We start from the raw sequence: 24,199 nt of genomic DNA, 5'->3' as shown, positions 1-24,199 counted from the left end.
ATATCTCTAGATCAGGCTTTATATTAGAGCTGGCAAAGATCTTAAGGTCACTGTAATTTTTAAAAATAAAAACAGTTTTTTCCCCTTGTATCCTTCTGTTTCAATATGATAGACCAAGCATATATTGTAGCTCTCCCCTCCTACACCATGTTCATCATGGAACAAAATCTGCAAGGAATGCCCAAAGATGAAAAGCAATTATCATAAAACTAGAGAGAGAAACAGCAGTTTAGGTTGCAGGCAGGAGAATGCAACTGCAGACAGATTTCTGTATTCACACAAGCATGAAAATGCATACACATCCACATTCCTAACCCTCAATCCAATCCCTCAAGGCCCTGCCAGAGGTGTTAGCTTCCTGGGAGGCTGAACTGGAAAGGGAGAAGAGCCCCAAGAGTAGGAGGAATCAAAGCGCACACTACCCTCCGAACATTTCATCTTTTTTTCTCTCAGTCTAACTGAAAATTACGCACTCCTAAATATCTCCCTGTAAATGGGCTACACCAGGGACTCTAGATGTTCTGCTCTCAACTACAAAGTTGAAAGCAATTCTCACCAACTTGCTTTATAAATTCAAGGCAATTCTAATCCAAGCATCAACAGGTTTTGTTTTTATTTTTTAAAGTACATGATAAGCAAAGTGTAAAATTTATACAGAAGAGTTAAAAGATCCTGAAGAGCCACCTGGTACCAGATTTGCTCTATAAGGTATTAAGAATTATAAACTGTAGCGATTAAGGCAATATAGTATTAATGTAGGTACAGACAAATGAGTCAATTTAATAAACAGAAGAAAACACAGAAACAGATCCTGGCATGGAAAGCTGACAGATAACGGCTAATACTGCAGGTCAGTACTGAAATGATAAAAATTTCAGTAAATGATCTGGGACACTGGGTTAAAAACAAAAAAGTGAAGATAGATCTCCCTTTACAAGTACACAAAAATCACATCCAGACAGTTTAAAGGGTTAAGTTGGAAAACTTAAGAAAATATCACTTGTAGTATGGCAAAAATTTCTTAAAACACAAAGTTAAAAAATGAATTGATCAATTTAACTACACCAAAATTAATAATTTATATTCATAAGATACCACTGAAAGGGTGAAAAGGCAGTCTGCAACCTGGAAAACTATATTTAATAACACATAGTTGATGAAAGGTTAGTATGTAGACTATAATGAATGTTTAAGAGAAACAACAGAAATCTGGACTAAAAGGTATGACACAGAAAACACAAATGAATATATGAAAGTAAATTAACATATGAAAGACAATGTCCCAAGTCATCAGGGAAATCCAGATTAAAACCACAATGAGATACCACAATGAGATACCACTGCACACCTCCCAAATTGGCAAAAATTAAATCCCGTAATACAAGAATCTGCAAGGATGTTCAACAATGGAACATGTGTGTTCTGTGAGTGAGAAAGAACATTAAAAAAAAAAAAAAACCAAAACTTTAGAAAGTAATCTGTTTAACATAATTAAGTCAAACACAGGAACACAAACCCTTTAACCCAGCAATTTTACTGCTAAGTATTGAATACATACCTCAGAACCACCTTTAAATCTTTGGCCAGGACCCACACCAATATATTTTACATCCTGACTCAATGAACACACAACTGAAAAGTTTCATGCAACTTTTGCAGTAACTCCATTTATACTCCATTTCACTTAGTGTCATTCACTATATGTATTTCATAACCCACTACTGCAGTGGTTTTTAACATTAGATGCACATTAAAATCATCTGAGGTATTAAAAAAGTTGAAAGCAAAACCAAAACTGATGTCCAGGTAAGCTCGTGAAGACTGCTTCAACTGGTTTTTGATGAAATGCTCTGTTGCGTTTATGTAAATGCATATTCAGTTTGCTCACAAGCCTTACCACGCTACCACTTACCCAAAATGCTGGACTGTCCACACTTTCATTCTGTACTCTTCCTTTCCCCTTTCCAAGGCTGTCCCCAAGTACCTTCTAACCTATTGTGAAGCATTCTCCTATCCCAATTTTGTATTCTGCTCTCCACAGGCAAGTAATTTCCACCCTTGGAGCAATTTCTTCTGGTACTAACCTCCATACATTTTTTTTCTAACTTAATTATAAATACTATGTTTACAGTGCCATTTTTAGGTTTTCTTACTGACATACTACCACGGAAGATTTAGTGCTCTCCAACACATCCACTTTTTCTGCCTCTTCTCATGCTTCCTTTTTGGTTCATTTCCCAATTTCCTCCTTTAAATTTCACTTCACTCAGCTTTCACTTCACTTCACTAAGCATGTACATATTTAATTCTCAAACATGCCAAATGCACATGCTACCACTTCTGCTAAATCATTTTAAAAACATACCTCCACAAGTCTTTTCAGTTACAAAGACCCATGAAATCTTAAAAATAAGAGGAAATTTAGAGATATACATTAAAATGAACAGTTTTTCAACTGTTCAACGATTATATCCTGCCTGCATATCTAAATTCTAAGACTTGATTCCATATTAACTATATCACCTCATTCAAATTTTCACTGCTTATGTGTTTTCAACTCAAATTAAATGTTTTTATTATTATATACAAAGCACTGTTTTACCTCTCCATGTAGACTTACACATACAAGTGGAAAAATATCTTTACGTACACTTTATTAGCTGTCAGTGTCACACTGCCATGCTTAGTATAATAAAGTAATCTCTAGCCTTTATTCTAAAATCCATTACCAGTTCATAGTCCCCTGCCTGCATGCTAAGTCACTTCAGTCGTGTCCAACTCTGTGTGACCCCATGGACTGAAGCCTGCCAAGCTCCTCTGTCCATGGGATCCTCCAGGCAAGAATACCAGAGTAGGTTTCTGTGCCCTTGTCCAGGGGATCTTCATGACCCAAGGATCAAACCCATGTCTCTTATGTCTCCTGCATTGGCAGGTGGGTTCTTTACCACCTGGGAAGCCACCCTTTACCACTTAGCATCACCTGGGAAGCCCCCCTCTCCAAATTCTAAACTCCATAAAGCTCTGAAAACCATAAGTTATTTTCTTAGTTTGACACCAAAACAAATTTACTGAATTCAACTTATGTAGATAATTTACAGTCTTTATCCCATTTTGCATGACTAGACCAGTGGTTCTCAACTAGAGCCAACTTTGCCCCATAGGGGAATCTGCCAATGTCTGGAGAATTTTTCAGTTTTTACTACTGGGTAGGAGGTGCTACTTCTAACATCTAACACATAAAAGCTAGGAATGGTGCTTAACATTCTACAGTGCACCAGGCAGACCTCTGCCACAGAGCATTATTTTGCTCCCAAATGTCAACCTTACTGAGGAAGAGAACACTGGACTAAATTCTTGTTTATAGAAGACACATTAGTATGTTGATTACTGAGTGCTGCCCCAGAAGAATCTGAGGGTGTTACAGAATACATGATAAAAAGACATTATCAGTGCTACTGAAAAGTCAGAAAAACTCTTAATTCCAAACCAAAGCTACCTCCTGAGATTGGAGACAGGAGACTGTAGACTCTATACTTCCATTCTTCTATTAAGTCTTTCTCAAATATGATTTGCATTAAAGCTGGGAAGCCATGAACTGTGGTCCAAGTCTTAGAAAATGAAGAAGAGGAGAACAGAAATTCACTGGACCTAACAAGCAGGATGAGCAACAACTTTCGTTTTATTCTTTTCTGTTACAGTTTGAAATAAGCTAGTCTTTCTTTCTTTTTTGAATGCACAGCGCAGCTTGCAGAATCTCAGTTTCCCAGCCAGGTGAACTTGGCCCTCAGCAGGGAGAGTGCACAGTCCTAACCACTGGACCTCCAGGGAAGTCCCAAACTAGCCTTCCTAATAGTGCCCACTTACTACCATCAACTGTATGTTTATCGTTCGCACCATAAAAGATATCAGCTTATTATACTTAATTAAAAAAACATCAAAACCAAAACACAGTAACTGAGACTCTTGAAACCACAGCAGCTATTTACCTTTCTCTGTGCTTGAAAATATAGAGATGATTTTATTCCTGGGCTTTTTTTCCTCTGGAACGGAAGGCAAAGGTTTCAAACTGTGATTGGCTGATAAAGGGTCTTTGCCTCCAGTGCTAAAAATAGTACTGCTCATTCGCACCGGGGGCGCCGGAGGCTTGTCTTCCAGTTCTCCGTTATCAGACATGATTCAGAATTATGATACGGCCTGAAACAGACAGGCAAAAAATACAGTTAACAACAAGGTAAAAACTAGTATGCACAAATACAAGTCAGTAATAATCCCCTCCTCAATTTCAAATTAAAAAAAGTTATCCATTTAAAGTTGTAAAACAAGAAATGAAATTGGCTACAATCAGGCAATCTCCCCTAACAAAGTTGGTAAATGGGGAACTAAGAGAATCTTTGAAAAGTCATATCCTGTTAAAAAGAGGACTAAGATAATTTTTAGAAAGCATGATGACACTGACATATCAGAGAATATTAACTGAATAGTAAGAGTTAAGTATTCCAATAAACAGACAGATAACATGGAGTCTTAAAAAAAAAAAAATTCCAAGAAGACTATGTCCTGACCAGGCAATAATAGGATATATGTCTCTGACAGGTTCACTTCCAGAGCAGACAGAATGCTTGCTTTAATTAATAAATACCAACCAATAGCCTCCAAATCCGATTCATGTTCACTAGCCTTGTGATTACAATTTAACCCCCATACAAACTTTCGTAAAGCACCAGAACATGCCACTGGTACAGTATGTGGTTTCTCTGAAAATCTGAACATCTAACTACATACATTAGGCCTCTGCAAGTCAGGAAACACTGACAAAAGTAAATCCAGAGTCTGGCCAAACCCTAAGGTTCGGTCATCCTCTGATGCCCTGTCCAGGCTGTCCAGTTACTCTCCTTATCCACATGGCTAATAAAGCGGAAATGTCAACTTTGTTTACATATACACATCTCTTTTATGTCTTTTAAAAAAAGTAGATTACACACACTTAAAATCAGCATAAAAGAGAAAGAGATTCCTAACTTATGAGTTCTGATACCAAACTGTATAGCTAGGAAATAACACAGTATCCTCCTAAACAAGATTTTAACTGGCAGTTAGATCCTAATTTGAAAATAACACAACTTGATACATGTAAGCCAACAAAACTTTGTATATGTACAATGAAAAGAATGTAACTGGTTTTAGATAAAATTAAAAATAATTTAAAAAAATTTTTATTTAGTCTAAAATGCTAGTATGTGAAGAAAAGTAGATATAATTTGAGAAGAATTGAGGGATGAAGAATTATACCTAATTCCACTCCAAATTTTATAGCTTTTATTTTCCTTGATAGGAGTAGGTTAAACTACTACTGTATAATTTATATGTCATATAACAGTTATTTTTCAGCCTACAAAACAGAAAGAAGGTAAAGGCGAAAATAAACATTTCTGGAGGTAACCAGCTGGGGAAAAGAGAAAGACTGTCTGAAGTGAAATTCAACTACTGGTGATCAAAGAAATGAGGGTGCTTGCTATCTAGGAAGGCAGTGTAGATAACATACAGTCAGATGATTCTTCCAAACCAAACTAGTCACATCCTGTGGATTACCTGATGAATTGATAAACCAAGACAGATGTTCAGCTTTGATGTGACCAAACATTAAGACAAAACAGATTAATCCTATAGAAGCTCATTTTTTTTGCCTTTTTATACAAAAAAGGTAGAGTGTTGAAGAATTGATGTTTCCAAACTACGGTGCTGGAAAAGACTCTTAAGAATCCCTTGGAAAGCAAGGAGATCAAACTAGCCAATCTTTTTTTTCTTTTTATTTATTTTAACTGGAGGCTAATTACTGTACAATATTGCAGTGGCTTTTGCCATACACTGACATGCATCAGCCACAGGCACACATGTGTTCCCCATCCAGAACCGACCTCCCAACTCCCTCCCCATCCCATGCCCCAGGGTCACTCCAGTGCACTATCCCTGAGCACCCTGTCTCATGCACCGAACCTGGACTGGTGATCCACTTCACATATGATAATATACACGTTTCAATGCTACCCTCTCAAATCATCCCATCCTCGCCTTCTCGCACAGAGTCCAAAAGACTGTTCTTAACATCCCTGTCTCTTTTGCTGTCTCGCATATAGGGGCGTCATTATCATCTTTCTAAATTCCATATATATGCATTAGTATACTGTATTGGTCAAACCAGCCAATCTTAAAGGAAATCAACCCCAAATATTCATTGGAAGGACTGATGCTGAAGCTGATGCTCCAATACTTTGGCCACCTGATGCAAACAGGTGACTCATTGGAAAAGACCCTGATGTTGGGAAAGACTGAGGGCAGGAGAAGGGGACTACAGAGGATGAGATGGCTGGATGGCATCACCGACTCAATGCACATGAACTTGGGCAAACTCCAGGAGATGGTGAGGGACAGGGAAGCCTGGCGTGCTGTGGTCCATGGGGTCATGAAAAATCGGACATAACTTGGCGACTGAACAACAACAAGCTCGCTTTTATCTTAATCACTAGTTACAATATGGAAACTGCACAATGAGATTTTGATTACACTGTGAATTGCTCCTACTTACACAAGTTAAATTTAAAACCCAGGATAATATAACAAAACTCCAAAATCCAGTTGCATGCATTTATAGAAGAAAATGCACCAAAACATTAACAGTGGCCATCTGTGATTAAGAAGTAGTTTTCAAATTTGATTATAATCATCATAGCTGTGGTTTAAAAAGGATCAATATAAAACTGAGCACAATAATTACTAACTGTGAACTGACTACAACTTCTATCCTTTAGACTGGCTCATAAATGGAACACGACTAAAAACTGACAGTGTGCCTTCAGCTGCATGCTGTCTGGTATTACGGTTATGAGCATCAGTGTGGAATCAGATTGCTTTGGTTGGAATCCTAGTTCTACCATTTACTTAAGTGTGTGACCTTAGGTCTAAGCTGTGCTTCAGAGTTTCTTGGAGAAATGGCTGGTTCTAGACCTAGACAGGGAAAATATTATACAAGATGAGTCTACTGTATCTTACTCGTCAAAAGATAAGGAAGTACTTATAAAGGATGAGGGCATGTCAAAAGGGCATAAGAAAGGGTTCCCAGAATACTAGGATACTGGAATGTTTGGTGCAATAAAATCAATAAACTAATATCAGATTATAATCCAAAGTATAAAATCAATATACATCATTCATATAGACACAAAAACCTGAATACATAAATAAAATGGGGGAGGGGCAAATTTTCCTTACAAAAGAATTCCAAGTAACATATATATAGATACATTCCCTTCTAGGAGTTAGAACTTAACCTCCTGCTCCACCTGAGTGTAGGCTAGACTTGGTGACTCATTTCCAAAGAATAGAGTGTGGAAAGAAGAAAACACAGTGGAAAAATCTGGCATTAACCATGGGATCAAGGTTAAGATTACCAGTGATAAGTCACAAGGATATCACTCATCTTCTGAGCTAATGTGATGGGGAGCACAATTCACCTCTGGTATTCTTCCCCAAACCTGTAACTTCAGTCTAATCATGGGGGAAAAAAAATCAGATAAACCCAAATTAAGAAATACACTACAAAATTCCTAATCAATACTTCTCAAAACTGTCAAGGACATGAAAAACAGACAGAGAAATTGTCCTAGAACAGAGGAATCTAAGGAGACACAATACTGTGGTATCCTGGAATCAAAAAAAAAAAAAAAAGACATTAGTGAAAAAACTGGTGAAGTTCAAGTAAAATCTAGAATTTACTTAGTAATGGATCAGTGTTGGCATATTTGCTTTGAAATAGATTTTACGTCTATGCAACATTAGTATCAAAGGAAGATGAGTGATAGTTATACAGGAAATTTACCATCTTTGTAATCTCTCTGTAAATACAAAATTATTCTAGAATAAGAACTCTATTAAAAAAGGAATAAATAAGTTCCTCAAAAAGTCAAATATAGACTAACCTACCATATGACCTAGCAATTCCACTTTCAGTGTATGCGTGAGAGAACTGAAAACATATGTCTGCACAAAAATGTGCATGTGAATGTTCACAGCAGCATTAATTGTAAAAGCCAAAAGAGGAAAGAAAAACAAAATGTTAACAGATGAACAGAAAGACAAAACGTATCTTACCTATATCACAAACAAAGGAATACTGTTTGGCCACAAAAAAGAATCAAGTAGTGACACATGCCGTGTGCGCTGTGCTTAGTCACTCAGTCGTATCCAGCTCTTTGCGACCCCATGGACTGCAGCCCACCAGGCTCCTCTGTCCATGGGGATCCTCCAGCCAAGAATACTGGAGTGGGTTTCCATGCCCTCCTCCAAGGGATCTTCCCAAACCAGGGATCAAAACTAGGTCTCCCACATTGCAGGTGGATTCTTTACCATCTGAGCCACCAGGGAAGCCCAAGAATACTGGAGTGGATGGCCTATCCCTTCTCCAAGGGATCTTCCTGACCCAGGAATCAAACCAGGGTCTCCTGCATTACAGGTGGATTCTTTACCAGCTGAGCTACCAGGGAAACCGATATATGCTACAACATGAAATAAACCTTGAAAACATAAATGAAAAAAGCCAGACACAAAAAGATCATAAATCATATGATTCCATTTATATGAGATGTTCAGAACAGGGAAATCCACAGAGGTAGAGAGTATATTGGTGGATGCTAGGGTGTGAGGGGAATGGGATGTGACTTTGTGGGAAATGAAAATATTCTGGGATCAGACATTAGTAATGGTCACACAACTTTATGAATATGTTAAAACCACTGAATTGCACACTTAAAAGATACATTTAAATGTACATTTAAAGATACATTTAAATGGTACATTTCAGATATGTGAATTATATCTCAATTTTAAAAAGGAGTTATCTACCTGATAAAGATTATGCAGAGTTCCAAAGAATAGCAAGAAGAGATAAGAAAGCCTTGTTAAGTGATCAATGCAAAGAAACATGGAAAAACAACAGAATGGGACAGATGATATCTCTAAGGAAATCAGAGATACCAAGGGAACAGTTCAGGCAAAGACTGGCACAGTAAAGGACAGAAATGGCAAGGACCTAACAGAATTAGAAGAAATTAAGAAGTGCCAAGAATACACAGAAGAACTGTACAAAAAAGGACTTAATGACCCAGGTAACCACAATGGTGTGATCACTAACCTAGAGCCAGACATCATAGACTGTGAAGTTAAGTGTGCCTTAGGAAGCATCACTATGAACAGAGCTAGTGGAGTGATGGAATTCCAGCTGAGCTATTTCAAATCTTAGAAGATAATGCTGTGAAAGCACTGCACTCAACATGCCAGCAAATTTGCCAAACTCAGCAGTGGCCACAGGAGGACGGGAAAAGGTCAGTTTTCATTCCAATCCCAAAGAAGGGTAATGCCAAAGAATATTCAAACTATTGCACAACTGTGTTCATTTTACATGCTAGCAAAGTAATGCTCAAAATACTTCTAGCTAGGCTTCAACAGTATGTGAACGAAGAACTTCCAGATGTACAAGCTGGATTTAGAAAAGGCTGAGGAACCAGAGATCAAATTGCCAACATCCACTAGGTCGTAGAAAAAGCAAGAGAATTTCAGAAAAACATCTCCTTCACTAACTACACTAAAGCCTTCGACTCTGTGGATCACAACAAACTGTAGAAAATTCTTAAAAAGATGGGAATACCAGATCACCTTACCTCCCTCATGAGAAACCTGTATGCAGGCTAAGAAGCAACTGTCAGAACCAGACATAGACCAATGGACTGGTTCAAAATTGGGAAAGGAGTATGCCAAGGTGGTATACTGTCACACTGCTTATTTAACTTCTATGCAGAGTACATCATGTGAAATGTTGGGCTGGATGAAGCACAAGCTGGGATCAAGATGCCAGGAGAAATAACAAAAACCTCAGATATTGAGGCAGATGATAGCACCCTTACAGCAGAAAGTGAAGAGGAACTAAAGAATCTCTTGATGAAGGTGAAAGAGGAGAGTAAATAAGTTGGCGTAAAACTCAGCATTCAAAAAAACTAAGATCATGGTTCCAGTCCCATCACTTCATGGCAAACAGATGGGGAAAAAATGGAAATAATAACACACTTTATTTTCTTGGGCTCCAAAATCACTGCAGATGGTGACTATAGCCATGAAATTGAAAGAAGGTTGCTCCTTGGAAGAAAAGCTATGACAAACCTAGACAGTGTATTAAAAAGCAGAGACATCATTGCCTACAAAGGTCCGTATAGCCAAAGCTATGGTTCTTCCAGTAGTCATGCACAGACATGAACCGAACCATAAAGAAGGCTGTACAAAAGGTACAAAGTTAAGTCGCTCAGTCATTGCGATCCCATGGACTGTTAGCCTACCAGGCTCCTCCGTCCGTGGAATTTTCCAGGCAAGAGTACTAGAGCGGGTTGCCATTTCCTTCTCCAGGGGATCTTCCCAACCCAGGGAATGAACCTGGGTCTCCCACATTGCAGGCAGATGCTTTTACCAGCTGAGAAGGCTGAGCACCGAAGAATTGATGCTTTCAAACTGTGGTGCTGAAGAAGACTCTCGAGAGTCCCTCTGACAGCAAGGAGATCAAATCAGTGAATCCTAAAGGAAATCAGTCCTGAACAGTCACTGGAAGGAGTGATGCTGAAGTTCCAAGACAGGCTACCTGATGCAAAAAGCCAGCTTCTTGGAAAAAAGCCTGATGCTGGACCAGACTGAGGACATGAGGAGGAGGAGCAACAGGGGATAAGATGGTTGGATGGCATCATCAACTCAATGAACATGAGTCTGAGCAAATACCAGGAGATAGTGAAGGACAGGGAAGCCTGGCGAGCTGCAGTCTGTGGGGTCACAGAGTCAGACACGACTGAAAGACTGACCAACATAAATATTAATGCTATTCCTATTGTGGTATTATTTATAGGAGTCTACGCAAGAAGTTGGAGAAAAGAAAAGAGGACTTAAATTCTTCTCCAAGAGTTCATAATCTACTGGGAAAGGGCAGCACATACATATTTAAGTTAGGTTGCGTCTTTTACCAACATCTGTTTTCAACACATGAATATTAAAAGCCACTCTGTTTCTTCAACGTAGTAGTTCTCAAACATTTTGATCTCAAGATCCCTTCACACACTTAAAAATTACTGCAAATCTCAATTTTTGTTTATCTGAGCTAGAGCTGTCTATATTCAAATGAGAAAATAAAATAAGTTATTTAAATATTTATTTCATTTAAATAACATTTTCATGAAAAACAACATTTTCCAAAAGAAAATATATAGAGAAAAGTGGCATTAGCTACCATTTCTGCAAATCTTTTAAAAATCTGGCTTAGTAGAAGACACTGGATTCTCCTATCTCCTTCTGCATTCAATTTGTTGTGCTATGTTTCAGTTGGAATATATAAAGAAAATCTCATCTTACACAGACATGCAACTGGAAAGAGAGCATTTTAATAGTTCTCAGATAATTGTAAACATTCGTGATACTTCACCAAACTTGACCTTAAGGTTAGCTATGGACTCTGAAATCACAGGAATAAATTTTTTGTACCCTGTTACATTAAACCCATTGATTTTTCTTTGAACAGACCTTTTTTTCTTTTCTAACATTTACTTATTTGGCTGCAGCGGGTCTTGGTTGCGGTGTACAGGATCTTTAGTTGCTGCATGTAGGATCTAGGTCCCTGACCAAGGATCAAATCCAGACCCCCTGCACTGGGAGCATGGAGTCTTAGCCACTGGACCACCAGAGCAGTCCCTGAATGGATCTTTTATCCATTTTGTAACGTCATGGATTGATTATCTGGAAAATACTGGCTCAATTATTAAGATATTCCAATATTAACACATTTGATTATATAATAAAAACAAAATCACATTCATTAATATCACCACTGGTCTCATCAGAAAAGTCTAAGTGTTGGGAAATTCTCAAATTCAAGAAAGCAAATACAAGCTTTCTAAAATTCTAACTTTCACTTGAAAATTTAAGTTTTATCAATTCAGTTCAGTTGCTCAGTCATGTCCAGTTCTTTGCGACCCCATGGACTACAGCATGCCAGGCTTCCCTGTTCATCACCAACTCCCAGAGCTTGCTCAAATTCATGTCCATCAAGTTGGTGATGCCATCCAACCATCTCATCCTCTGTCGTCCCCTTCTCCTCCTGCCTTCAATCTTTCCCAGCATCAGGGTCTTTTCCAATAGGTCAGCTCTTCGCATCAGGTGGCCAAAGTATTGGAACTTCAGCTTCAGCATCAGTCCTTCCAATGAATATTCAGCACTCATTTCCTTTATGATTGACTGGTTGGATCTCCTTGCAGTCCAAAGGACTCTCAAAGAGTCTTCTCCAACACCACAGTTCAAAAGCATTCATTCTTTGATGCTCAGCTTTCTTTATGGTCCAACTCTCACATCCATACATGACTACTGGAAAAACCATAGTTTTGACTAGATGGACCTTTGTCAGTAAAGTAATATCTCTGCTTTTTAATATGCTGTCTAGGTTTGTCATAGCTTTTCTTCCAAGGAGCAAGTATCTTTCAATTTCATGGCTGCAATCACCATCTGCAGTGATTTTGGAGCACAAGAAAAGAAAGTCTCTCACTGTTTCCATTATTTTCCCATCTGTTTGCCATAAAGTGATGGGACTGGATGCCATATCTTCTTTTTTTGAATGCTGAGCTTTAAGCCAGCTTTTTCACTCTCTTCTTTCACATCCATCAAGAGGCTCTTTAGTTCCTCTTCGCTTTCTGCCATAAGAGCAGTGTCATCTGCATATCTGAGGTTATTAATACTTCTCCCGGCAATCTTGATTCCAGCTTGTGTTTCTTCCAGCCCAGCATTTCTCATGATGTACTCTGCTTAGAAATTAAATAAACAGGGTGACAACATACAGCCTTGACATACTCCTTTCCCGATTTGGAACCAGTCTGTTGTTCCATGTCCAGTTCTAACTGTTGCTTCTTGACTTGCATACAGATTTCTCAGGAGGCAGACAAGGTGGTCTGGTATTCCCATCTCTTATTTAAGAATTTGCCACAGTTTGCTATGATCCCCACAGTCACTTTGGCATAGTCAATAAAGCAGAAGTAGATGTTTTTCTGGAACTCTCTTGCTTTATATTCTGTCACATTATTCATTTTCAAGAAAATTTCTGCCAAATATCCAAGTCTGAACAGCCAGAGTTGTTCAGTGGGTCTGTCATTCTTCCAGATAAAAACGGTGGTCCAGGAAAAAGGGCTCAGTAACATAACTGGTAAGACAACCATTTCATACTTCATAAGAAGCTTATGCGTACTTCCCATTTTGCTAAACAAGATACTTTAAATGAATGAACTGTGTTTTACCCACCACTGCTTTTGCATCATCAACACATATGTCAACACTGTGTAAAAAGGCAAAGAATACCTTAGTATTACTATGAAAAAAAGTTTTGACTCACAGAGCCCCAGGGTGCCGCAGACTCCTCTTTGAGAACTGCTGCTTCAGTGTGCATCCCTGTTCCATGTTTCACCCTCAGACTCCCCATTCTTTTCTAATGTGCTACTGAGGCGGCAGAAGACCCATATTTATTTCCTCCTCTATTCTACAGAATACATTTTTGACATCGATAAGGTAATCAATGGCTAGACTTTCAAGCTGGGGCACAAAAGCCTAATCAAATATTGAATACAGTTAAAAACCTATACATATGCAGAGGTAATTACTATACTGTTTTTTTGTAACAAAACTCAGAAAGACATTGACTGACAAAACCCCAGAGAGCCTAACTGTCATTTATATGAAAACCACCACCACCAAACTCTAAAGCTAACAACACTGAAAGTTAAAATCGCTCAGTCGAGTCGGACTCTTTGTGACCCCGTGGACTATACAGCCAATGGAACTCTCCAGGCCAGAATACTGGAGTGGGGAGCCGTTCCCTTCTCCAGGGGACCTTCCCAACCCAGTTCTCAGCCGCAGGTCTCCCCACTGCAGGCAGATGCTTCACCAGCTGAGCCACCAGGGAAGCCCTGAAGCACACAACAGTAACAGGGCCCATTTCAGAACACAGCCCTTATACTCTGGTTATTAAAAAAACTTTCTTTACTGCTCTATTTTTAATATTTTATGAGTAATTTTTAACATTTTCTGCACAAATTCGGTTCAATAAAACCAAGAGGAGCAAACGTGTTGTCTGTTTCAGAACTTTCTTCTTTATTTACATTAGAAAGTTAAAAGAGCTATGTTGCAAGGAAATTCCAATTAACATGACGCACCCTGTTAGGCAACACATGCTTAAACAAAACCTAAATTTTGAGTCACATATGTCCCTAATAAAATTATTCAAGATGACAAATCCAATGTTGATAATTCTAAGCAGTATGCCTCATAAGTGATTAGATATTAGTAAACAAAAGCATGACCCTTGATAAAGCACTGATGACTCACTCTGCCACTAGCCTGGCTGAGGACTTGATCACGTCATCTCAGGATCTCTCTAAAGAATCGCTTGTCTTCAGCTGCTGTTCAGAGGAAGCAGTTAGAAGAAGCCCTAACTAGCTTCCCAGAGTTTCTTTACATTCAGTTTTTGTTTAGAGAAAGAACTGGTTGACTAAAAATAACACATGATAACACTCTTCCTGACTTTATCTTCTTCAGCAGTTACTAAACTCTGCCATGTAAGGCCATTTACTAACCAATCAATCTGATCTCATATGAATGCACATAAATCCTATGCTTCATGTTTCCCAAATATATCAAGACTTTCTTGCCTTAAATCATCTTTGAGTATACATTTCTCCATTCTTAAATCTTTATCCTTTTCTCTTACCCATCCAAATGCTCAGTAAAGATTATTTCCCATGTAAGGTCATGCTTGTTTGTCCCTGTTCAAAAAGATCCCTCACATCCTCTTAAAACAAGTTACACAGGAAAATAAATCCAGAGAGTATTAAAGTTGGACTGGAATTCATTTGGTCTGTTTCCTTATTTTATTTGTGAAGAATCTGACTCACCAAAATGTAAGCAGTTTACCTAAAGTCACACAAATGTAATTATTAACAGAACTAAGACCAGAATTCAAGCTTACTAACAACTCTTTATCTCATGTTTTTTTCTTAATTACATTACTATATCAGAACATTCTTTGGCAATGAATTATAACTGTGCATTATTAATTATTATTTTAAATGTGTTCCTACCCAAGACTTCAAGCAATTCAGAAGCAAAAGATTATACAGTCTCCTCCATCAGTGGTGCTGGGGAAACTAAACAGCTACATGTGAAACAATGAAATTAGAACATTCTCTAACACCCAACATAAAAATAAACATAAAAATGGATTAAAGAGCTAAATGTAAGACCAGATACTATAAGACTCTTAGAGGAAAAAATAGGCAGAACACTCTTTGACATAAACTGAGACAGTATCTTTTTGGATCCCACCTTCCAGAGTAACTAGAATAAAAGCAAAAATAAACAAATAGGGTTCTAATTAAATTTAAAAGCTTTTGCATAGCAAAAGAAACCATAAACAAAATGAAAAGACAACCGACCTACAGATGGTAAAAAAACATTTGCAAAAATGATGCAACTGACAAGGGATTAATCCAAAATTTACAAACAGCCCATGAGCTCAGTATCAAAAAACAAACAACCCATGAGCTCAATATCAAAAAACAAACAACCCAATCAAAAAATGGACAGGGGGACTTCCCTAGTGGCTCAGTGGTAAAGAATCTACCTGCCAATGCAGGAGACACGGGTTTGATTTCTAATTCAGGAAGATCCCACACGCCAAAGAGGCAACTAAGTCTGTATGCCACAGCTATCAAGCCTGTGCTCTAGAGCTTGGGGGCTGCAGCCACTGAGCCCATGTGCCGCAACTACTGAGCCCTCGTGCCCTGGAGCCCACGCTCTGCAAGAGGATGAGCCGCCTCAATGAGAAGCCTGTGCACCGCAGCTAGAGCAGCCCCCACTCGCCGCAACTACAGAAGCCCCATGCAGCAATGAAGACCCGGCGTGGCCGAAAATAGATAAATAGAAATATTTTTTAAAAATGAATAGGAGAATTTCCTGACGGTACAACGATTAGGACTCTGTGCTTCCACTGCAGGGGGCTCAGATTCAATTGTTGGTTGGGGAACTAAGATCTTGCAAGCTGTGTGGCCAAAAAAAACCCGGGAGAGCAGAAGATCTAGTCAATAAATACATATTTCTCCAAAGAAGATATACAGATTGTCAAGAGGCACAGGAAAAGATGCTCAACACTGCTAATTATTAGAGAAACGCAAATCAAAACGCAAATCAAAACTACAATGAGATATCTCTTCACACCACTCAGAATGGTCATCATCAATAAATGCTGGGAAGGATGTGGAGAAAGGGGAATCCTCCTATACTGTTGGTGGGAATATAAATTGGTACAGCCATTATGGAAAACAGTTGAAGGTTCCTTAAAAAACTAAAAATAAACCTACCGTATGATCCAGTAATCCCACCCCTGGGCCTGTAGCTAGAGAAAACCTAGGTTTGAAAGGATACATGCAACCCTAGTGTTCATCGCAGTGCTGTTTACAACAGTCGAGACATGGAAGCAACCTAACTGTCCTTCGACAGAGAAGTAGATAAAGAAGACGTGATACATATATACAAAGGAATACTACTCAGTCATAGAAAGACTAAATGATGCCACTTGCAGCAACAGAGATCATACTAAGTGAAGTTAGACAGACAAAGACAAATACCATTATCACTTGTATATGGAATCTAAAAAGATGATACAGATGTACTTATTTACAAAACAGTAACAGACTTACAGACACAGAAAACAAACTTGTGGTTACCAATGGGGAAAGGTGGGGAAGAAGGATAAATTAGGAGTTTGGGATTAACATATACACACTACTATATAAAAATACATAATCAACAGAAAACTCTACTCAGTATTCTGTAAAAACCTATATGGGAAAAGAACCTGAAAAAGAGTGGAAATATACACATGTATAACTAGAACACTTAGTTACACAGCTGAAATTAATACACTATAAATCAACTATATTCTAATATAAAATAAAAATTAAATTGAAAAAGGAAGGGCTTATACTGCTACTATTGCTGCAGCTGTTGCTGCTACTGCTATTACTACTATTCTATTTCCTTTAATACAGATCCTCCCATGTATCAGATAATAATGTTTACTGATTTGTATTACTACACTCTGTCCCCAGATGAAATATTGTTTTTCCCAAGATTACCAGTTCTTGTATGAAACAGCACTTCACTAGATGACATATCAACTATCCTATATTAACAAAAATATGTTTGGAAAGATGTATACTTTTCCCCCAACAGCCAATTCATGGCCTTAGTCTTTAGTCCTTTTCCATAAAGCAGTGTATTTTTTTGTTTATTTCTTCTACTAACAGAGTCAAATGCCTAAAAAGCATCAAATGATGATGTAATATGGTTATGTATTATATTTTAGGAGAATCAACAAAATAAAAACATTGCATTATAAAATAATGATTTACCAATTTTTTACTCCACCATTACTCAGAAATATATATATTTTTTAAAAGGGCAAAAAGATAAATAATGCCTCCTCCAAATCCTTTCACTTTCTGCTACTTTTCAGTGAAAAACAAGTAGGCGAAACAAAAAACATGCCCAAAACACACTGTACTCTTCTAACAGGATCATTGTTTAATTGTGACACAACTCAAAGATAAACAATTCCTTAATTGTCTACTGAAGGAGATGAGGGGAAGCCTAATACACAACAGAAACGAAAGAAGGAGTGGTGTCTGGAACCAGTCAGTCCAACTAGTAGAAATTAGTAAATTTATTAAAAGCCTCAAATATCTTTGAGAGCAAAAGTATTAATGAAAATATCCCAAATCACCTTAAGAGGACACCACCACAGGCTGTGAAAGAAGAGTTCATAAATCAGAAAGGAGTGTTTTTATTTGGTGGCAATGGTCGTAACATCAGGCCTATGTGTAGCAAAGTCAAAAAGGAAAAAGACTCAAGAGGGGAAGAGCTGTTGAAAATAATTGGGACACTGATAAAGAATAAAGGAAAGGTAAAAAGAAACTTTGCCTCAAACTCAAATAAATACAGGGTTGGATAACATAACAAATCTTTAAATATGCATGGATAAGATGAAAGGGATATTCCCACACAGTGCAAAGCACAGCGAAACTAGGAACAAGAGAGTAAGCCATTTATCAAACCGGTTATTCTCAGTGGAATTCTGATCAAAGTTCTACTTTGATGGCTGTCACAGGGAATAGGTGATAAGACCCAAAGCTTGCCGAAACTGGAGTCCCTTCCACATAAGGCTAGGACCTAAAAGCCGTAATCTATATGAAATTAAATCAATATGTAGTATATCCCTCTGCACAGAAGGGAACAAGGAAATCTCAGGTATCCAGAGCACAGGAGTGCAGGGCAATGGGGAATCCCTAAAGAAATCCCAGCAACAAAATGCATGCTTGTGGTCTGAAATCCACGAGACCTACGGTGGTGCTGGTTTAGTCGCTCAGTCGTGTCCAACTCTTGTGACCCTGTGGATTGAAGCCCGCCAGGCTCCTCTGTCCATGGGATTTTCCAGGCAAGAATACTGGAGTGGACCGCCACTTCCTTCTTCAGGGGATCTTCCCGACCCAGAAATCAAACCCAGGTCTCCTGCACTGCAGGCAGATGAGACCTATGAAGTCCCCTCAAATTCCAAACAGGTTTAATTGAATGTGGCTATTTTGGCAGCACTCCCTGGTGAATGACAGAATCACATATAAATACAAAGCCTCTTTGGGAGGAAACAACTTCAACACAGGTCTCAAAAAATACCCAAAAATCAAATTCTAAGGAAAAGGAACAGCTCATAGGAAAATTCAGAACACAAACAACACACCATGACTGAGAACTAACCAAAACACACTGGTGAAACAGATGTGAAATAATCTGACACAGAATATGTGTAAGAAGCTCAAATATAAAAGCAGGGGGGGGAAGCAAATATGAAAAACAACCATAGAGAACTTTCAGTAAAAATTAAAACTTGACATGTGAAGTAAAGAGCAGCGTGGACTCAGCAGAAGAGAGTTCGTGAAGTAGAAGATAGATGTGAAGTACCTAGACTGCAGTACAAAGAGACAGAGAGAAAACGTACAAGGAAAAGGAGTAGGCTAGATAACCTAAGATACATCTACTTGAAGTTCCAGAAGGAGATGACAGAATGAATGAGGAACTCACTCACCAGATAAATTAGAGCTGAGAACTTTCTAGAGCAGATGAAGGACACAAATCAGTAGGTTTAAGAAACCTAATGAATCAAAAGCAGGATAAAATGTAATCTATGCACATCAAATTTAAGACATCATAGTGAAATTAAGATCATAAAGTTCTTAATATTGGTCAGAGGAGAAAAAAGGATAAACCTCACAGAAGTGGCAGTTGGACTTTCAGCTTACTTTTTGATACTAACAATGAAAGCAAGAGGACATTGGAATATCTTCAATATCCTCAATATATTGAGAGGAAAAGATGCCAACAAAACAAAACTATCTTTCAAGAATAAGGTTAAAATAAATACATTATGAGATACAGAAAATCTTCAAAAGATTGGAATCACTGCTGCTGCTGCTGCTGCTGCTAAGTCGCTTCAGTCATGTCCGACTCTGTGCGACCCCAGAGACGGCAGCCCACCAGGATCCCCCATCCCTGGGATCCTCCAGGCAAGAATACCGGAGTGGGTTGCCATTTCCTTCTCCAACTGGAATCACTATATGCTAAGTCACTTCAGTCGTGTCCGACTCTGTGCAACCCCATAGACGCCAGCCCACCAGGCTCCCCCATCCCTGGGATTCTCCAGGCAAGAACACTGGAGTGGGTTGCCATGTCCTTCTCCAATACATGAGAGTGAAAAGTGAAAGTGAAGTCGCTCAGTTGTGCCCGACTCTTAGCAACCCCATGGACTGCAGCCTACCAGGCTCCTCCATCCATGGCATTTTCCAGGCAAGAGTACTGGAATGGGGTGCCATTGTCTTCTCCGGGAATCACTATATACTCTTAACCAAAATCAATTAAATTCAAAAAGAATAACAAAAAGATAGCTAGAAGAAAACTTCATTACTTTGAAAATTTAAAACACCTCCTAAAGACTTAAGGTTAAAAATAGATACAATGGCAATCAGAAAATACTAAGAATTGAATGAGAATGAAAAAATTGCAGGACTAGGATAAACAAAAGGTGGTGCAGGTAGAGTATTATTTAGCTTTAAAAAGAGGTGAAATTTGATACATGCTCTAACAAGGATGACTATGAACATATTAAGTAAAATAAGCCAGACAAAAGGACAACTACTGTATAATTTCACTTACATGAGAATTTCACTATTTGGTCAAACTCAATAGAGACAGAAAGTAGAACAGAGTTCACCAAGGTCTGGGGTGGGGGATTGTGAAACAGGGAGTTATTGTTTAGTAAGGTAGCTTGCATTGGGATAATGAAATAGTGTTGGAAATGGACAGGGTAACAGTCACTCAAGGCTGCAAATGTACTTAATGCCAATGAAGTATATACCTAAAAAACTGGAAATTTTATGTTAGGTATATTTTACTCCCTCTCCCCACACACATATATATACCTTGCAGGATGTGATTAAAGCATTTAATGACACAGTTTTGAATTTTTACTTTAAAAAAGAACCGAAATTTAATGAGTTAAGCATCCAACCTAAGAAGCAAAACAAAACCACAAACAAAAATAGCAAAAGAAACCCTAAGTAAGTAGGAAGAAAATAATAATTAAAATAAAAGCAGAAATTGCTGAATAGAAGATTATTATACAATAGAGAAGATCAATAAAGCTAAAAAGTTGTCTTAGACAAAACTAGTAAAATACCTCTGGCAAAATTAACCAAGGAACAAAGAAAGCACAAATGAACACCAATAGGAATGAAAAGGGGTTCTATTAGTACTTAGTGAGAAGAGATGCTAGGACCAATATTACACTGTGTTCTGATTTATAATTTAAAAGATACACACACACACATATATAATCTGAACTTAGAGCATAGTTCTATTTTAAACCTAAGATACTTTTTACACAGTTGTAACACATACAAACTAGCAAAAATACAAATAAACATATATGCTAGGCTGCTACTATTGTATTATTTATAACAGCAAAAGACTGGAAGCATCTCAAACAGCCAGAAGCAGGGGACTGGTTGAATCTACTTGAGTGTGGTATATCACACACTCAAGTATTATGAAGCTGTAAAACTGAAGAAGGAAATCACTGTATACATTGCCATGGAATAATCTCAGGATATACAACTGATGAAAATGCAAGATAAGGGGAAAATGTATTATAATATGCTACCACTTACCTAAGGGGGGGGGGGAAGGTGTATCAATACACAAGCACACACACATGGCTACTGTTGTTATTTTTAATGGAAGAATAACCACAACTTTTTTAATGGTTATTTTGCTGGAGGGCAAGAATAAAATGAAAGGGACTGAGTTAGAAGTTAGACTTCTTTGAATACATCATTTTGTATATTTGTACATTAACAATTTTTATTACTGCTTATTCTTTTTTCTCCAATGCTCTGCTATACTAGAAGAAATAAATGACAAGACTCTACAAACTGCAAATAAAATTACGACGAATTATTAGGATAAACACAAATTTAGCAAATTTGCAGGATAAAGAGGAATACACAAAATTCAACTGCATTTGTGCACACTAAAAGCAGAAAATGAAATGAGAGGGGGAAAAGATACCATTTACAATACCATTACAAAGTCTGAGGTTCCTGGAACAGAAATTTCCAAACATGGTGCCCCTGCTCTTCTCAGTACTCATTTCACAGCACCTCTAGGCTAAAAGACATTCCCAACAGTTTCACTGATTCAGTAAAGTCCAAACAACTTCATTGGTATTCATCATTCACTCATCCTAATAACTTAGTAACCTGAATACACATGAATTGAAAAGGAAAAAAAACAACTTTTTCTTTCTCAATCAGGTACATAGGGAAACACACACAACCTCTGAAAACTCAGACCCCACTCACACTCATTTCCGGTTCCACACTGATTTAATTATTTCTGATCTCAGCAACCATTTCATAAGGACAGACTTTACCAAATGTATCACAACCTAATGTTGAAAACTGTGGGACTTCCTAGAACTGGATGTTCACATTGTGCCCAACAGACATCCATCACTGTTTTCCTCTAAAATTTAAAAGATCCCACAGTGCCTTTAAGCTCAGTGTGGTACTCCAGGATGCCTTGCACAGGTTGGGAACTGTGGGCCTAGAATCTTTGCATAGAGGAAAAATGTACTAAAGACATGAAGACCTAAATACATTGTGAGATACTAATGGACATAAATTTAAAGAGTCAATAATGTACAAATGCCACATTTCCTCAAACCAATCTACAGATTCAAAGCAATCCTAATCAAAGTCCCAAAAGGGTTTTGTGAAAAACTGGGCAGTTAATTTTAAAATCTACATCGAAGAGCAATAGCATAGCAAAGACATTCCTGAAGAATAATAATGTGGGAAAGACTCTCCATGAAATGAAAGGTCTCTATTTAAAAAAAAAAAAGGGATCTTCTACCAGATACCGTACCACTTTTGCATCTTTTTAAATTGTTTTCTTTAGCCTTACAAGGTGTCTTATCAAGCTGCTATCCCAACAACCAGTTCTGTGCTGGCTGTGGCCAACTTTTTCATGCAGGTACAACGTAACACCACCCCTCTTCATTCTGAGCTGCACAATGCCATGGGACAGCACAGCACCTTCACATGCGCAATCTGGTAGCATAAGGGAGTTAGCTGTGGAGTGAACCCATAACCAATGGTGGTGGCAACAGAGAGATCCCATTGACTTAGATCCTGTTTCTCCTCCTATTGGATGATCCTGTGAACAACTGTATACAACTTCCTCAGGGACAATACAACGGAACTGAGTAACCAGTTACACTGGCATTCTGGCTGCCACTCCCTGTGTGCGTCACTCCCCTTTTCCCAGGTTTCCTAATGTAAAGAAAAGAATGAAAACAAGTAGAGGAAAACAACAGAATGCCAAAGACTAGAGATCTCTTGAAGAAAACGGAAAAATACCAAGGGAACATTTCATGCAAAGACGGGCAAAAAAAAGGACAGAAATGGCAAGCACCTAACAAAAGCAGAAGAGATTAAGAAGAGATGGCAAGAACACACAGAATTATACAAAAAAGGTCTTAATGACCTGGATAACCATGATGGTATGGTCACTTACCTAGTCTGACATCCTGGAGTGTGAAGTCAAGAGGGACTTAGGAAGCATTACTACGAGCAAAGCTAGTGCAGGTGATGGAATTCCAGCTGAGCTATTTCAAATCTTAGAAGATAATGCTGTGCAAGTGCTGCACTCAATATGCCAGCAAATTTGGAAAACTCAGCAGTGGTCACAGGACTGGAAAAGGTCAGTTTCCATTCTAACCCCAAAGAAGGGCAATGTCAAAAAATGTTCAAACTACTGGAAAACTGTACTCATCTTACATGCTAGCAAGGTAATGCTCAAAATCCTTCTAGCTAGGCTTCAACAGTACATGAACTGAAAACTTCCAGATGTACAAGCTGGATTTAGAAAAGGCAGAGTAACCAGAGACCAAATTGCTAACATCCGCTGGATCAAAGAAAAAGCAAGGGAATTTCAGAAAAACATCTACTTCTGCTTCACTGACTATGCTAAAGCCTTTGTTTTGGATCACAACAAACTGTGGAAAATTTTTAAAGGGATGGGAATACCAGACCACCTTCCCTGCCTCCTGAGAAACCTGTATGCAGGCCAAGAAGCAATAGTTAAAACTGGACATGGAACAATGGGTTGGTTCCAAATTGGGATAGCAGTACATCAAGGCTGTACATTGTCACTCCCGCTTATTTAACTTCTATGAAGAGTACGTCATGCAAAATGCCAGGCTGGATGAATCACAAGCTGGAATCAAGATTGCTGGGAGAAATATCAATAACCTCAGATATGCATAAGATACCACATCCTAATGGCAGAAAGCAAAGAGGAAACTAAAGAGCTTTTTGATGAAGGTGAAAGAGCAGAGTGAAAAAGCTGGCTTAAAACTTAACATTCCAAAAATGAAGCTCACGGCATCTGGTCCCATCACTTCATGGCAAATAGA

The 24,199-nt window shown here is 38.2% G+C and overlaps 1 protein-coding gene across 1 annotated transcript in view; it reads right to left on the bottom strand.

Annotated features, from left to right (window-relative positions):
• The window catches only part of PAK2 (p21 (RAC1) activated kinase 2), a 79,510-nt gene that overhangs the window by 36,132 nt on the left and 19,179 nt on the right, over window positions 1-24,199 (bottom strand). The window contains exon 2 of the mRNA XM_052649862.1: window positions 3,987-4,194. Coding sequence (XP_052505822.1) covers window positions 3,987-4,173 — 187 coding nt within the window. The 5' untranslated portion in view covers window positions 4,174-4,194. The remainder of the gene's footprint in view (window positions 1-3,986; window positions 4,195-24,199) is intronic.

This window comes from Budorcas taxicolor, chromosome 1 (genome assembly GCF_023091745.1).
Source record: "Budorcas taxicolor isolate Tak-1 chromosome 1, Takin1.1, whole genome shotgun sequence".
Taxonomy (NCBI): domain Eukaryota; kingdom Metazoa; phylum Chordata; class Mammalia; order Artiodactyla; family Bovidae; genus Budorcas; species Budorcas taxicolor.
This window is presented reverse-complemented; position numbering and strand designations above follow the sequence as displayed.